General features: G+C 42.8%; 1 protein-coding gene across 4 annotated transcripts in view; it reads right to left on the bottom strand.

Annotated features, from left to right (window-relative positions):
- WNK3 (WNK lysine deficient protein kinase 3) overlaps positions 1-17,360 on the bottom strand; it is a 54,045-nt gene that overhangs the window by 32,542 nt on the left and 4,143 nt on the right. For 3 of the 4 annotated variants that reach the window (XM_072124316.1, XM_072124314.1, XM_072124317.1), the window contains exon 2: positions 13,677-14,270. In XM_072124316.1, the coding sequence (XP_071980417.1) occupies positions 13,677-14,204 (528 nt within the window). In that variant the 5' untranslated portion in view covers positions 14,205-14,270. Of the gene's footprint in view, positions 1-13,676; positions 14,271-16,855; positions 16,991-17,360 lie in introns of those variants that run through there. The other variant, XM_072124315.1, reaches the window with a different exon arrangement.

Below are 17,360 nucleotides of genomic sequence, written 5' to 3'. Positions count from 1 at the left end.
CCGTAGCTAACGGAGGAGAGGTGGGTGGGTGTTTGTGGTTGGGAGGGGATACTAGCACATGCACCCTCCTGATCAGTAGCTGCTAGGCGCAGGAGAAAATCAGTCCTAGCAGCATGTAAAAAGCTCCAGGACCTGGAGTGATGTCATAAGCATGTGACTGATCACTTCCTTCAGGTCATCCTATTACATACCAGGAAGGGTATGTAGCAGAGCTGTTTGTGTTTGAAAGTTTGACTAATTTTTATGTTCTATTGAATGGATCAGATCCTGCAAGCACAACAAAGTGTATATATAGTGCAACCATTGAGCAGATCTCTTTGTACGGGAAAGTGGTGGTTTCCATATTCAGAGTAATATTATACGCACATATACACATATATGGACATGTTTTAACATATCTTTTTCTTTGTGATGAATGAGGATTACTGTACGATGCAGAGCTCCACTGGCGTGTCTTCCCTGCTGTGCTCTGCACTAGATCTCTGTACAAGCAGATACACTGATTCGGTGTCCTGATTGGCTGGTTTTGTGAACGTCCACATGAAAACCATCACTCCTTTGCCATCACTGCCCATTGCTGATGTCATAACCTGGAAGTCCCGCCCCCTTCAGGAAAAGCTGAGAGGATTTTACAGATAGCCTCATATATCCATTAGCACTATATCTCAAGATAGGAAGATGCCAAAAGCACGATGCAGGCATCTTTGGAATTGTTGTCAAAGTCTCTCCCTGGCTGGGATAAAACTACTTTTTGTCAAGCAACTTTACAGTTAAGCTTCAAAGAAATAATCATTGTAACTTATTTTATCAATCCGCAGCAGCCCTTCTACCCCAGATAGGTAGAACCGGTTGACAACTCCAGTTGGTTATATTAGTTCTCATCCACTTTCCTACAATCATTAGTGTTATAGTGATGGACACCGGCTCTCTAGCAGCTATAAATAAAGCCTTTATTCAAGATACAACATCAAAGGCGGCAGCTGCAAGGAATCCTATTTCCCCACAGCTGCTCTGCCCCATGATCAGAATCGCCACTACTTGTAAAAAGGAACAATTCAGATGACCGGTATTTATTATGGAATTGCTATAAACGCTAGCGTACAAGAGAAGTTTCAGCAAAAAGAGTTTTTGCATCAACAAATCCCAAGTCCATTGTCCATTATAATTCCCCACCCCCAAGAATTCCTCTCCAGCATTCCTTCCAGGAATAAAAGGAGGATGTTAAAGATTGTAAAAAACATTGTTAGTTTTCACCATGCTGAAAAAATTAAGGTCAGAGTCTCCAGACATTCCTGGAATAGGTTAATCATTAGCAAAAAACTATACATTACATGATTTAAAGGTACGGTAGTAGATATGTCTTCCCAATAAAACTAAACTATGTTGACACCAAAGACTCTTGTGCATTAATGGATAAATCAACACAGTGAACCATAGAGTGAAGAAAAAGTGAGAGGGGGAGCCGCTAGCCAAAGTGAGCGAGAGGGAGAGGGGGAGCCGCTAGCCAAAGTGAGCGAGAGGGAGAGGGGGAGCCGCTAGCCAAAGTGAGCGAGAGGGAGAGGGGGAGCCGCTAGCCAAAGTGAGCGAGAGGGAGAGGGGGAGGGGGAGCCGCTAGCCAAAGTGAGCGAGAGGGAGAGGGGGAGGGGGAGCCGCTAGCCAAAGTGAGCGAGAGGGAGAGGGGGAGGGGGAGCCGCTAGCCAAAGTGAGCGAGAGGGAGAGGGGGAGGGGGAGCCGCTAGCCAAAGTGAGCGAGAGGGAGAGGGGGAGGGGGAGCCGCTAGCCAAAGTGAGCGAGAGGGAGAGGGGGAGGGGGAGCCGCTAGCCAAAGTGAGCGAGAGGGAGAGGGGGAGGGGGAGCCGCTAGCCAAAGTGAGCGAGAGGGAGAGGGGGAGGGGGAGCCGCTAGCCAAAGTGAGCGAGAGGGAGAGGGGGAGGGGGAGCCGCTAGCCAAAGTGAGCGAGAGGGAGAGCGAGAGGGAGAGGGAGCCGCTAGCCAAAGTGAGCGAGAGGGAGAGGGGGAGCCGCTAGCCAAAGTGAGCGAGAGGGAGAGGGGGAGCCGCTAGCCAAAGTGAGAGAGGGAAAGGGGGAGCCGTTAGCCAAAGTGAGAGAGGGAAAGGGGGAGCCGTTAGCCAAAGTGAGAGAGGGAAAGGGGGAGCCGTTAGCCAAAGTGAGAGAGGGAAAGGGGGAGCCGTTAGCCAAAGTGAGAGAGGGAGAGGGGGAGCCGCTAGCCAAAGTGAGAGAGGGAGAGGGGGAGCCGCTAGCCAAAGTGAGAGAGAGAGAGGGGGAGCCGCTAGCCAAAGTGAGAGAGGGAGAGGGGGAGCCGCTAGCCAAAGTGAGAGAGAGAGAGGGGGAGCCGCTAGCCAAAGTGAGAGAGGGAGAGGGGGAGCCGTTAGCCAAAGTGAGAGAGGGAGAGGGGGAGCCGCTAGCCAAAGTGAGAGAGAGAGAGGGGGAGCCGCTAGCCAAAGTGAGAGAGAGAGAGGGGGAGCCGCTAGCCAAAGTGAGAGAGGGAGAGGGGGAGCCGTTAGCCAAAGTGAGAGAGAGGGAGAGGGGGAGCCGCTAGCCAAAGTGAGAGAGGGAGAGGGGGAGCCGCTAGCCAAAGTGAGAGAGGGAAAGGGGGAGCCGCTAGCCAAAGTGAGAGAGGGAAAGGGGGAGCCGTTAGCCAAAGTGAGAGAGGGAAAGGGGGAGCCGCTAGCCAAAGTGAGAGAGGGAAAGGGGGAGCCGCTAGCCAAAGTGAGAGAGGGAAAGGGGGAGCCGCTAGCCAAAGTGAGAGAGGGAGAGGGGGAGCCGCTAGCCAAAGTGAGAGAGGGAGAGGGGGAGCCGCTAGCCAAAGTGAGAGAGGGAGAGGGGGAGCCGCTAGCCAAAGTGAGAGAGGGAAAGGGGGAGCCGCTAGCCAAAGTGAGAGAGGGAAAGGGGGAGCCGTTAGCCAAAGTGAGAGAGGGAGAGGGGGAGCAGCTAGCCAAATTGAGAGAGGGAGAGGGGGAGCCGTTAGCCAAAGTGAGAGAGGGAGAGGGGGAGCCGTTAGCCAAAGTGAGAGAGGGAGAGGGGGAGCCGCTAGCCAAAGAGAGAGAGGGAGAGGGGGAGCCGCTAGCCAAAGAGAGAGAGGGAGAGGGGGAGCCGCTAGCCAAAGAGAGAGAGGGAGAGGGAGCCACTAGCCAAAGTGAGAGAGGGAGAGGGGGAGCCGCTAGCCAAAGAGAGAGAGGGAGAGGGGGAGCCGCTAGCCAAAGTGAGAGAGGGAGAGGGGGAGCCGCTAGCCAAAGAGAGAGAGGGAGAGGGAGCCACTAGCCAAAGTGAGAGAGAGGGGGAAAAAAAGAAGAGAACATTAGAGAGGAAATGATGTGAGAGAGAGTTCGATATAAGATAGAGAAATAAAGGTTGTGGCAAGAGAGCACAACTGACACAAGCAGCTGTGCAAGTGTATTAGGAAGATATGATTCCCACAAATCGGAACACATCGTCAAGGTGTCAATCCATATTTAAATTCTGATGTATGAAGGATGCTTGGATGGAGCTGGATAACAATCTACCCATTAAAAAAAAAAAAAAGCTGTTAAGACCAACCATGGTAATGATCTCACTACAAGACAGACAAATATAACACAACTATAAGTACCGGTATATGCTGCAACACATAGGGCCTCGACATAGCAATTGCGCTAAGGCCACAAAAATTACAACGTATGGCAGGAGGATTTATTGTAATTCAGCTGAAGGTTACTGGAAATGTGAAGTCAAGGTTTCCCGTGGTGGATGTGCTACTACACTCAGGGTTAACCAGGCCATAGTGAACATCCGCTCTCAGTCCTTGCTCACAGATGCTAAACAAAAAGCATGTAATTTACTTGTAAGTACAGTGTACATGCAGCGGAGGCGCACACACCAGCGATCAATAAGGAAAGGGCCTATGGGACTTGTTTAGGAAACAGGTCGATTACTCAGGTTGCAGAGTGATCTCCAGAGGTTGACGTCTGGACAGTCTGTATTCACTGCTGCAGTCCCAGACCACGCCGGACTTGCGTCAACGTGTGAATGCAAAGACCACAGATAAAAAGAGCCGTCTAAGTGGTTTTCTTGTGAATACATTAAACTTAAGGATTCCAATGAGATAGAAAAATCAACAACGTTTTGCAAAAAGGACTACATTTTGGAGAGTGTAAAGTAGATTTTTCAGATGGAATATGAGCTATACCCTCTCCTCATTGCCCTCTCCTTTTATTGCTTGTATTTCCAATTAAATAACAAGGCCGAATCAGCAGAAGCAGTGTACATGACCCTGCTAGACCTTTGCTCTTATACTATAATGTATATGCAGAGAATGGGAGACAACGCAGCAGCAAGTCTCCAGCCACCAGCTCCAAGACACCCAAGAATTAAAGATGGAGACTGCAGAGTGAAAACATGCTCCATTGAAGTTATATAATGGCCTGCAGTAGTGTTACTCCGCATGTACACATAGCAGCTCTATGAAAAGTATCCTACACTTCAAATAAAATACGACAAACTTCAGCAGGTTACTAAAGAACCCTTATTGCTGGCATCCATAGCCATTACTAATATCCTTTAATGCTGCATGTAAACCTCATGTTCTCACACTTGATTCCGTCATAAAAAGACTTGGGATGGTGCCAGTAGTTGGTTTTATTTGGTTCTTAAATTTGTCCTCATCTATGTAAACCAATTCTGCACAACTAAACTTCAAGGATAGCTTACAATCTCTTACTTCTTACTATATCAGGTTTAAATGGATCAAGCCCTGCTCAAAAACCTTGTGCCTTAGGGCGTTGGCACTGTAGGTCTCAATAATATTGCAATAGACTTGCATTAATATGTATCGACTGTATACCAAATATATTGTTTAAAAGGGGCTGTACAAACTTTTTACCCCTAATCATAGGATAGGTGATATCAAGCCGATTGGGGAGGGACCGACCCTGCAGATCATGAAAATGGTACGCCCAGCAACACAGAGGATGGGGATCCCCCTTTTAACCATGGCTTGGAGCAGCAACACAAGCATGCGAGTGTTAGAAATTGCCAGGAACAGCACTCAACTATCTTTGGCATCCAAGACACTGAATGGGAGTGCAGGAAATATAGGCAAGCGCTGTGCTCAGCAATTTAGTTAGTTATTTCTAGTCATAAGCCTTTTAAAAATAATTATTGCAATAGAATATAATGCAGTACATTATGGCTATGTGGTTTTAGGTCATGAGGACTGTAAATTAATGCAATTATAGTACTTCACACAGAGATCCTTACAATTTTAGGGAGACTGGAATGTGTAGGTCTAAATAAATCTATAGTTCACAGGGCAGAAGAAAAATTGTCAAGAGGGCTCACAAATATTGTAAAAAGGATTACAATTATAGGAGAAGGCAAGGAATCAGATCTGGAGGTTGGTCCTCCAGACAGGACTCCTTAGAACTGTTCACAAGTGAGGCCAAAACTCAAAACTTAGCACTACCAAATAGGGTCTCTGAAAATCAGTGAACCAGACGGTTCCCAAAAAGTAAATACAAGAATCCTCTGTAGTCTAGAAGAAAATCTTCTTAAAAGTTTAGCAGTAGCCTTTCTTTAATAAACCAGCAGTCTCTTGGGAACTGTCCAGCATGGCCATAGAATATACACAGGAAATGAGCTTACAGTCTATTAACAGGAAACACTTGGACTCAGCCTCCACTGAGAATGTTTTGGAGAAAAAAAAAAAAAAAATACATAAAGATTGGCCTCAACATATGGTTTGTGACATGGTGGAAATGAGAGAATTCTGACTGGGGGTCCAAGTGTTGTTTAGACCAAACAAATATAGGATGAAGCAGAAAGCAACATATATACACTGTCCGCCGCTCCTCCTGCACTATAATATGCCATCTGCAAATAGGAAATGTACAATCTGCTTCATAACATGCTGCCTGCAAATTGGACTGCATTCACTTTAAAGGCTCACTAGTATAAATTGGCACTGCGTAACTGCTTCAATTTATTTGTGGTGGCACATTAGAAAGAAAATTTTCCAAAGATTATTGTTTGGGGGAGCTTGTTCTAACAAAACTCACTAGACGTAAACCAGAACCACTCTCTGAAATCTCTGCAGGCTGTTGCTCATGAAAATTCCAGGAGATCAGCAATTTCCGAGATTCTTAAACCACCTCATCTGGCACCAACAACCATTCTCCGGCCAAAGTCTTTCAGATTCTCCTATTTGGTCTGAACAACAACTGTACCTGTTGGACCAAGTCTGTTTGCCTCGAGCCACTGCCACGTGCTTGGCAAATTAGATTTTTGCATTAGTGAGCAGGTATAAAAGGGGCACCTAATGGTGTGGCTGGTAAGCTGTGTGAGTACACCAGGTGTTTAAACACTCCTACTAAGGGGTTAACATCACTCTTCTGACTGACTAGTTTTGTGTGCATATACTTTCGGGCGTTTGTTTAATCATCTCAGGATTCATTGAAAACTTTCATGCTTCGCATGGCTAGTTCTTGTTATATAACCCCAGTACACTAATGTATTATACTGTGGACCTCTGCTGTCAACCAGAAGCTTTGCTAATGTTGAGCTGGCACCTATCCGTGCCAACATCCTGTACAAACAACTTTTTTTTTTTTTTTTAATAAAGAGAAGGGTTACTTTGGTTTCAGCTGCTTCCAGTCCACCAATGATGTAACAGGACAGACAGCAAGGAGGGCTTCACAGCGAGACACGCTAGACAATGCTAAAACGTAAGCCGGAGGTCAGTGTCCGGTCCAAGGATCAGCTTGCTGTCATATCGGCCATGTTCCTATTTCGCCGAGGCTTACTTGTAAACCCATTTCAACTTCCTTTGACATTTCAAGTCCATTGAAAGAAATCCACGTGCAAATCCACTCAAGGGCAGTCAGTCCATATGGCAGCCAGCGTGCTCCTGTATTGTTCAGTAATTCCCCATAGAAAGAGTGAAATTGTAACTAAGTGAGTACAAGTATGCCATCAGTACCAGGAAAGGGCAAGAGGAGGGACAGATGTCTATGAATGTAATGTAGTCTTTCTGATGAAAGTGGGAATTGTGGGAATATAATATAATAGTGGCTTCTCTACAATCCAGCAAGACTGCAGACCGATCATTAAGCATCATGCACACTCGTAATGCAATAGCTATCTAAATACCTGGTATTATTATGCCCAGTATGGTGCCTCATCACTAGACAATTCTCTATAAATATAAGGTCAGAAAACGTTTGTGTAGAAGCCAGAGAAACAATAAATCCTTCATAAATAGTGAAGTCACCGCTCTGCACATCCTACAGGTTGACTGAAGCCCAAGATTATACTGTACTGTATAGAGCCCATACACTTACGATAAAATGGCAATCCTGACAGTTTTTGCAAAATTCCTACACCCATCTAATAATTTGATGGGATTGTCCCCTATCCCAGGGAATATCCTTGGATCACAAGATCCATTATACCCCAAATGAATGAAGCTGTACGACAGACATGTGCAATGCTGCTCCATTCATTGTCTATGGCACCAAGAGAAAGAGAGAATGGCTCGTCCATCTCTGTCAGGTTAATGGGCAACCAGCTGCTCTGTTCATTTAGGGTATTAGTGTCCTCCGCTCTTGTGATCAGAATAGGACCTCTTGCCAGCATGTAATTCCCACCCTGCAGATGCAACAGAAATTGAATTTTTCACTTTAGTGGCTTGCACATCACCTTTAAGGGGCATCTAAATGCACTCCTGACTATAGATGTCAGCAGTTAAGATCAGACCACGGCATATCACGGCATATGCCACCAGAGAGGTCTGGTTTGCAACTTGTTTACCCATCCTCATTTAGCTGATTGGAGGTGAGCATGCATGTCTCTGGGAGGTAAGGAGGAATAACAGCTGAGTAAATTTCAACCAATAGCTACCTAAAAGTATACAAAAGAAGGAGAGTCTGAAGCAGCACAGGCAGGCGAAAAAAAGGCGTGCCACAACGCCGAAACGTTGCACATGGAATAAAAGCTTCACCCTTTTCCACGTACTTTGGAGTGCTGCCTCTTTCCTACAAATACCTAAAAGTATAGCTAGCTTTAGGGTGAGGTCACAAGTACCGCTAACGCTGCATTTCCAAACCCAATCGCATATGCGTTTCTATGGAAGAGAGTATGACACTACAAAAAATGTAACAAAACAAAAAACAAATATGTATAAGCTCAAAATCCACTGCAGGCCAGGCCAATGCCTGTAAAGCTTTGTAAGTGTATTTTATACAATCTATCCATTGTTTAACTGAGCAAGGAGACGTCTACAGTGCATTTTACACAGGTGTTCAGATAGAAAATCTTGTTACAAAATGTCCTAAAACTCAGCAGAGATTACCAAACAGTCTGTACACGTCTGTGTGCCACTAAACCGGCGACAAATGCCTCTATTACACTGGAAAAATACAGAAACTACATCCAGACGTAAATTACAATTAATACTGGTACGGTGCACTGCATTCTATGATAACAATTAATACTCATAAAATTTATGTACACAGCGTTGGAATATAAGATTACCATAAATTTACCAAATCTTTCATAGTTCAAGATGAGTGACCAATTCTTGTTTCCTATTAGGTAATCAACACTGCAAAACTCCTGCTTCAAAAAGCCGAATCACATGAGACAGACTGGTTACTACGAATACACGGCCAATAGGCTTATAGAAAGAACATCAGAGAAGGGAGAATGGGCTGGCTAATAAATCAATAAGTATAAAAGACTACATATCTAACGATGGAAAACACTGCTTTTATAAAATGCAAGCTTAGTGCTTCCATCATAGCATAAACCTTTGGCTCTATGTAAAAGATAACCACTATTATGGTAAGTATGAAAGGAAAGACCTTCGATGGGAGAAGAGGTACAATTGCTATAATGTAGGGTCACAGAGCACATTGTATCACACATGACATAACTACACAAAAGATAAGGGAAGTGAGCAAAGAAATGCATCCATAGGTCTCACATGGTACCAACTGGAGGCCTAAAAATAAGACACAGCAACAAGGTCAGCACTTGGAAATTCCTCTTACACAATCCAAACTGCAGCTGCCCACCAGCCACAGGCATCTCTGTGTAATAATGGGGCATTTCGTGTACAGGAAACCAGCAGTCCATATCTCTTCCCTATAGAGATCTTGTGACACTTCCAAGAAATCCTGCAGTCTACAAATTTCCTGTCTTTACTTCCATAAAAGTGAAGGTCCCTGGGTAAAAGTTAAACATGCCTAAACTTTGAGGTTCCCAAATCCCCATCTGTGTCTGGTGAAAAGGGTACAATATATGCTAAGGGAACAATTGCTTTCAGGTACTTAAAGATATCAATCCAATTCAGCTGCACCAGCAGGTCAGGGTAATGGTCTCCATGTTATCGGCAAATGTTGTCATTTCTTTTTCTTTCCCAAGACCAACAATCAGACCTAACATTGACTGGTTCTTATTATATCCATCAGTGTGATCCTGGCGCACATACACACTTACGTAAGGAACATCCACCTATATGTGCAGTTACTTTTATGCATGCACCTGCAAATTGCCTGCAAAATTCCTATACATATCACACAGGCTATTGTAATAGTGCCTCATCATATTACGCCAAGAAGTCTGTAATAATTTAATAAGATTTAATAACTTTCCTGAGGCAATTCAGACGTTGCCAAAATGTGTATAATGCAACACATTGTCACATTTCTAAGTCAATGGGAGAAGAGAAATTATTGCAAAAAAAAAAAAAAAGAATCTCTTATTTACTTGAACTAGATTCCGAGACTGCAAATATATATACATATCATGCATTTATGATTAAGTGGAAGACCATAATGACTATTAAAAAAAAAAAAATCATATTAATAAAAAGGGTTGGTTAAAATTTATTACTAGCCTTTACACATCTTGGGTTTTTTTTTTCATATTGACATTCTGTGCCCATACATTTGATAATATGTACATTTTACGTATATGAAAGTAAGTAACTTGCAGTAAGTATGGTCCACTAGAGGGAGCTTTTGGGCTTCCTGCATACAGCTTTACTGTGGAATATGGTATAAAAACAGCTGGTGGTAGCTGCAGACTAAGCAGGGGATTTCACGTGTAAAGTTAATGTGCATTCAAGGGATCAAGGGCAGCAAGCAATACAAATATTCAATAATAAATTATGTCAGAAAGTCAAGTAACAGGGGTATTTGCCAAGTAAACATCAGTCACTTTCTTCTTGATCTGTGGATCGCATGTCAGCCATTGTACACAGAATTTCTTCAGAAGGAAATTGGTGCAGAAGGACGTTGCACATGATCCTCTTAAAAGGAAACACTTCACATTAATGTGCTCTGTACCTTGTCAATGGCTATTTTGGTACCTCACATAAAAGAAGCAGCTAGGCCCCCTCTACATTTAATCCGTGATTTAGGACCCATGTCACTTAAAAGCAAGTCATACATGTGAATATACTCTATGTTCTCTACTTAGAATTTTCTGCGATGACCAATGTAAAAAAGCAGGAAGCAAACAGATCAGTGAACTGTGCAAAGGTCTTAAACCAAACCTAAGCCCACGGCTGACAATTTTCTATATGATGAAAAATTCTTTTAACCTCTTACCGACCTGCGACATACTACTACGTCGTCACATGCCGGATGCAGGGGAATGGAGAGGGCTCACGGTATGGAAGGGGCCTAACCGCGAGTGTTAAGCCTTTAAATGACTCCGTGGATGCGGCCATCTTGGATTAGAAGACCCGAGGCTGTCCGTTTTTAACCTATTCACTACAATGTGCAATTTGCACATTGTAATGAATGAGGAGGAAAATCCCTGCACTGTACTAAGGCAAATTTAATAAAAAGTGCTCAAAAGGCCATACAGTCCTAAAATGGTAGAATTGAAAATGTCATCAAAAGACGCAGAAATATTGCACAAAAAAAAGTCTTTTTGAAGGTGGGGAGTAAAAAAATGGACTAAAACCAAACAATAATCACCAGGTATTCACTCATCTCTGTTGCTTGTCGGCATGTACGGACCAGCCCCAGGTGCAATCCAGTAAAAGAAACGACATCCAGCACTTGCCGTTATGATTTAAGATTTGTCTTGTTTGACTATTTTTATTTCACTTGGTTAAAAAAAAAAAAAAAAAAAAAAACACACAACAGACAGGCTAACAATATTTCTTTGCAAAAGCATTAAATGAAACAAGATTTACGCGTTTCAGCCTTCCTGGCCTTAGCCATGATCTACCACACATTTTTGCATTCCGATTTGACATTTTTTGATGCTCAGAATGTAAAAGTGTGGTAGATCATGACTAAGGCCGGGAAGGCAGAAACACCTAGATCTTGCTCCATTTAATGCTTTTGCCAAGTTAGCCTGTCTGATTTTATTTTCACTTGTTTAAAAAAAACTGTCAGACAGGCTAACTTGGTAAAAGAATTAAATGGAGCAAGATCTAGGTGTTTCTGCCTTCCCGGCCTTAGTCATGATCTACCACACTTTTACATTCTGATCATCAAAAAATGTCAAATCGGAATGCAAAAATGTGTGGTAGATCATGGCTAAGGCCAGGAAGGCTGAAACGCGTAAATCTTGTTTAATTTACAGTATTTTTTGGACTATAAGGCGCACCATCAAATGCCTGCTAAAATGTCTAGGTTCATATAGAAGGCACACCGGAGTATATCAATTAATGCCTGCTAAAACGTCTAGGTTCATATATAAGGCGCACCGGCGTATAAGGCGCACCTGATTATAAGGATGAATGACCAGCAGGTGGCAGACCTGTGCACAGTTCAAGGCAGCTGTTGTCTGTAAGTACGGTTCATATATAAGGCGCACCTCTGATTTATGAGAAAATCAAAAGATTTTTAGTGCGCCTTATAATCCAAGTGAAATAAAAATAGTCAAGCAAGACAAATCTTTTATTATAACGGCAACTGTTGGATGTTGTTTCTTTTGCAGTAAAAAATGGAAACACAAAAACGAAAAAGGGCCTCAGCGTTAAGGGGTTAAAAAGGTTTGTATCTGTCTATGAGCATGAATCACAAAGCAACCTCCAAAACAAATGAGCTGTGGTGATGTCTACTTCAAACACTTAAGAAGTCACAGCCAACGAAAAGCAGGAACGTTTAACAAGTTTGGGAACAATTCAGGTCAATTTATTCCCTATTTTGGGAGTAAGGGTTTCTTCCAAGAACCTGTGCAATGCCTGCCGCGCACTTTACTGTACTAGAATCTTCCGCCAGAAAGAGACTCAACTAACTTGGCACAAATGCCCAACTATTAAACAACTTACATCAATAGTCCACTGTGTGTACTTGAGGAGTCACATTCATTGTAACTATTATAAGGCTGCTATTCTGCACTTTTCCATGTTTTCTCCTCTGCAGCCTCCTTCCAATTGTTAGAGCTGGTGTCTACAAGGTCCAATATATTGCACACACAAAATAGAGGAGAATGGGCTCCATAACTCTCTCCCACACAAGCAGCAGGAAATAGAACATTATGAAGAATAGAAAACTTGTACTTCAGAGCTTAAAAGTGTTGGAGGCCAGAAAATTAAATACATAAAGTTTACCGGTACTATAAAGCACAACACCCCAATAGGGTCAGTCGCATTGTAACTATCCAGATAATCTTTCCCCTTCTATACAACAGAACCACATGCTAGTTGCCACTTTTGGAAACATATGCGACATCCCCTGTCCAGCAGACTTCCATCAGGTTAGGGTTTGGTGCACTCTTAAATGATGCACGCGCCAAAGCTCCATCAACATGCATTCATTAATGAGTGCACCACCAACCTGGCCATCAGGAAGTCTGGGATGTCACAGGCAGCCCCAAAAGCAGCTGCTGGAAAGTCATGTCACTCGCAGCTCCTAAAGCACAAGTAGCCTTTAGCAGGTTAATTACAATGACCATATTACTGCATTAAACTCACCCTGTTAAACTTTATACTTTGTAGGCCAATCCCTTCAAAGCACTTGAGGTGAAATAGAAACTTACAGCTTGTCATAGCAGCTTCTGTCTGTGCTTGTGGTTCTACCATCACTTACAATACTGAAACACTTAATATACCCGTATCTTCTCCATAGACTTTAATGTAATTTGTTATCACTCTAAGACCAGTAGTCTCCCTCTAGCAAGATTCAGGAGTAAATCTCTATTAAAAGGTATCTACCACCAGGATAAAAGACTGTATGCAAATAAGCCTGAGAGGCTCCAGGCTCCATAGGTGTTAATCATGGTGGTAGAAGTCCTTTAAGCAGGGATGGGAGTATCAGTGGAAAAGAGACATTTTTATAATAACTTTTCTTACATTCCCTCGTGCTATTTATTTATGCAAAGGTAGTGATTATTGAAAAATGTAAGCAGGATTCTAAATGTCTAATTCTGGACAAGCCATTGCACATTTTCTCAAGTGAACCAAACAAGTTATATACCACATAAATGCGTAACCCAAAAGGTGAATATTTAGAAATATTCCATCAGCTACAAAATGAAAGTTCTGTTAAAAATTGCTAATGCACGCCTCAAGAACACCTCTGAAAGCAAATGAAAGACACATTCATAACCTATAACATTCCAGGAAGCTCGAAAGCAAACACACGATTTACACCCGCACCAGTCAAGTAACGCACATACACAGGTCACTTGTGAAAAAGGAGTTTCACAAAACTGGACTAACCTGCAGCTCACACCAAGCAACCTCTACCCAGGTCTCAGTGTCAAGGCCTTTGAAGACGGTCTTAAAAGCCCCACGGCCTAATTCAATGTCAAATTTCAAGAATCGGCCACTTGGGGACGTTGCCACAGCTTTCATTTCCGCCTCCTCCTCCATTTCCTTTTCCGTTTTCTCCCTTGGGGAGTCCTTACTGGCATCAGAAACCACTTTAGATTCACTCTTATCGTCCTGGCCTACACCTATGGCATTTGCCATGTGGCTGCCCAGTTGAGGCTTGCCCTCACAGTCAACAACCTTCTCCTCTTTGAGTGGTTGCTCCAGTATCCTGTCATCTTCAGTAATGTCTACACTCTTTCTGAAGAATCGTTTTCTCTCGCTGGTCCCTGAAGCAGAAAGAGGTTTGTCGCTCTCTTCCATGCTGACATGTCGGACCAGAGAGGTGCCCTGAGGGACCAGGTTCTTTTCTGCAGAAAATCCAGCAGGTTTGTCAGATTCATCCGTGCTTGCCGGTTCTCCGGAATCAGTTGCCATCTTCCTCAGCTTTTCTGTTCAAGTTTCCACAGTATATACAGTAAACAACCCTTCAGAAATCAAGTCCTGTGGGCAAAAAAAAATTAATACATCAAAATTAGGAGTAAAATATAAAAATACAATACAATACAGTGAAATTTATTTTTTCTTTGCACATCCACAAACTCATTGAAAAGTGGACAGCTAACACATGGGGTGAGTAAAAGGCACAATGTAAAAACATGGCAGACCCAGAGTGCTCAGAAATCAGGAATTTCCAGCTGAATGCCAACTCAACTATTTAGCAATGGCTTCAGGGGACTCCAACATAACAATGTCCTGTTTTGTGCCTAACGTGTTGCAGTACAATCACCACCTGATTGAGATTAGGGCCAGGCATTTCACCCCTGTATACATTGGGAGACTGTACAGGGGAAACACATTTTCTGCTGAAGTGGATGTGATAAAAAAATATTGCATTATAATCATTAGAAACTATAGAGGGGAATGGTCCATCGATAAGGATTCCACACTGTATGAACCTGGGCAGAAAGAGAAAAAAAAAAAAAAACTCTTTTTCTTTGGCCAACCCAGTGTCTTTAGAGAGATATTATATACCTACTGTATAGTGGATTCACTTAAAATAAGTAGTCTCAGAATTGTCCCCCCAAATTAACCAAACACCCTCCTTAGGAAGATATGTCACTTCCCCCACCACCCCTGCTGAAGTCAGCTGTTAGCGTCAATAGTAGAACCCAGGGAGATCAGCTGATAAGTACAGGGACAGCATTCTTAAAGGGATGGTCCCTCAAAATAAAAAAGTGCTAATTGTTAGGAGCTTTTATAATGACTATATGAGAGAGCCACAACTTCTTACAGAGACCATTAGAATAACACACATTAAACAGTTGTACGTCTGCCAATAATTTAATTGCATCCTCTTTAAGACACGAAGACGCAATACCCGTCTATAATGTTCCCATGCAGGGGCCACTGCTGGAAAAAAACAGTATTACAAGGCAGCCCTTCAGATGAATTACTCTTCTTGTATTACAAGAATGGAATCTCACAATGCTTGGTAATAAAGGGGGAACCATCGTGAAGGACACCTCTCTATTATCCATATACCATAGTATACATCTCACCAGATTATAAATCTATATAGATCTCCAATGACAATTCAACCATCCCCAACAAAACTGACCGAGTACTTTGTCCATCCAAAGAACAAGTCTAACTTGTCATTTCTAGTTTTCCTTCCCATAAAACACAACTCATACACATCATAAGGAAACATCACCACTCTAATTCCCATTCAGCACTGAGGCTTCAAGAGAATAAGAATTTATGGATCCCTGAGCTTTTAATATTTACTCAGACAGCATTGCCATGTGCGTTAGTTACTGATTCATATGTTGTTTATATAGCAACATGTTTCATAGTTGCGATAAGAAATTGTTATCACATCCATCGGTCACTCCATACAGAACTTAAATACCACTATCAGTATATTTAGCTCCTTTTTGAAGGGATCAATGTGAATACTTATGCCAAATTTGGGGTATGGATGCAAAACAAGTGCTTAAAAAAAAAACATACAAAGTCACTTCACAATGAAGTGAATGGAGATCAAGAACTAATTCCACTCCACATGCAGTAGGTCACGGCTGTATCATACCGCTTACACTATAAAATGTTAAGGATGAGAGACAACTTTGACCCCCTAGATGTCGTGGTCAAGTCAGATTTTGGCATCTAAGAGATGAGACAAACAGAGTGGATTGCCTTGTGCCAAGCAATTATCATGGCTGACAAATCAATATATTGTTTACAGTTATAAAAACAGTCTTTGGGTCTCCCTCTTTTTACAAGCAAGGAAGGGAAAGCTGTGTATTCCCATAACTGTCTAATAAAAACTACAGTTCACCCTAAAAAAAAAACAATAGCCCTCTAATAGAGACATCAACGTAAAAATACAAAAACTAATCCATTGATTGAACTTATATCAAATAAACCAGTGCAGGGATAAAACATTGAGTTAATTTTTGAACTAAGAGCAGGCAGCCTCCCAAAGACACTACAATCCTGTTCCAATATCAACAGTGATAAGAATAATACAACAACAGATACTAAGATACCGCACTCATCTGACCGCAAATCTCTTATCAACCATTCAACTCCTGCAGTACCTCATTAGAAAACAGGGGGACACCATATCAGAAATAACAGAAGATGATATATACACAGTGGTCTGCTATACGTCCAACCCCCTCACCAAGTTACAACTCTGAGCATGTGCTAGTACAACTGTGCAAGCATTGCTAGGAGCTGCCCCTCTCCAGCAGCTGTGAAACTACATCTCCCAGCATGACGGGTATGCAACTGTCCGGGCATGCTGGGATTTGTGGCTTTTCAGCTGTTGTCAAACTACAACACCCAGCGTCCAAATAATTGGGTCTGCTGAGAATCACAGTTTCACAGGTACACACTTTCCATAGGCACAAAAAAAAAAAAAAAACCTTACACAACTAGGGAAATGGACTCTACGTGAGAAACATGTCAATCACCAAGGAAAAATTAATAAAAAAGCAGCAGAAGCAAAACCACATTACTTAGCCTCATTTGGAAGAAGCAAACCGCACAGGAACACAGCAGCAGACATGGGAACATACCAGGACGGCTTTAATCTTTGTGGGGAAGGCTACATCCTTGTGACCGCACACCCCAGCAGATCACGTATGTTGGATGGGTCTTTACAAAGCGCAGGAGTACAGGCAGCTAGCCCGGAGGAAGCAGAGAGGTTCACATACTAGTTAGACCAGTTCCGTCTCATTCTGTATGAGCTCATCTGATGCCCTCCAGAACCCAAAGAGGGGAAAAATATGTAGTTCAGCTACAGGTTATTGCTCATGCAAATAGGAAGAGATAAAACAATTGTGAGAGAGTGCATATTCTGGCAGGAAATGATTACCATTTGTAAGAGAAACAATATAGAAAACCAGAAGCCGCATTCCCCCCCCCACACACAATGTTGCAGCAGACATACCACTTACAAGGGTCTCACATTCAGCGAGAGCCTCTCCATGCATTCCCATTTTTGGTCGATATCATAGGGAAGGTGACAATGCACAAGTACTCTGTATTCATTTGTGTAGGTGACATAAGTGCAGATGGTGT

This window comes from Engystomops pustulosus, chromosome 9, assembly GCF_040894005.1.
Source record: "Engystomops pustulosus chromosome 9, aEngPut4.maternal, whole genome shotgun sequence".
Classification (NCBI taxonomy): domain Eukaryota; kingdom Metazoa; phylum Chordata; class Amphibia; order Anura; family Leptodactylidae; genus Engystomops; species Engystomops pustulosus.
Note: the sequence above shows the minus strand (reverse complement) of the source record. Positions and strands in the feature narration are given on the sequence as shown.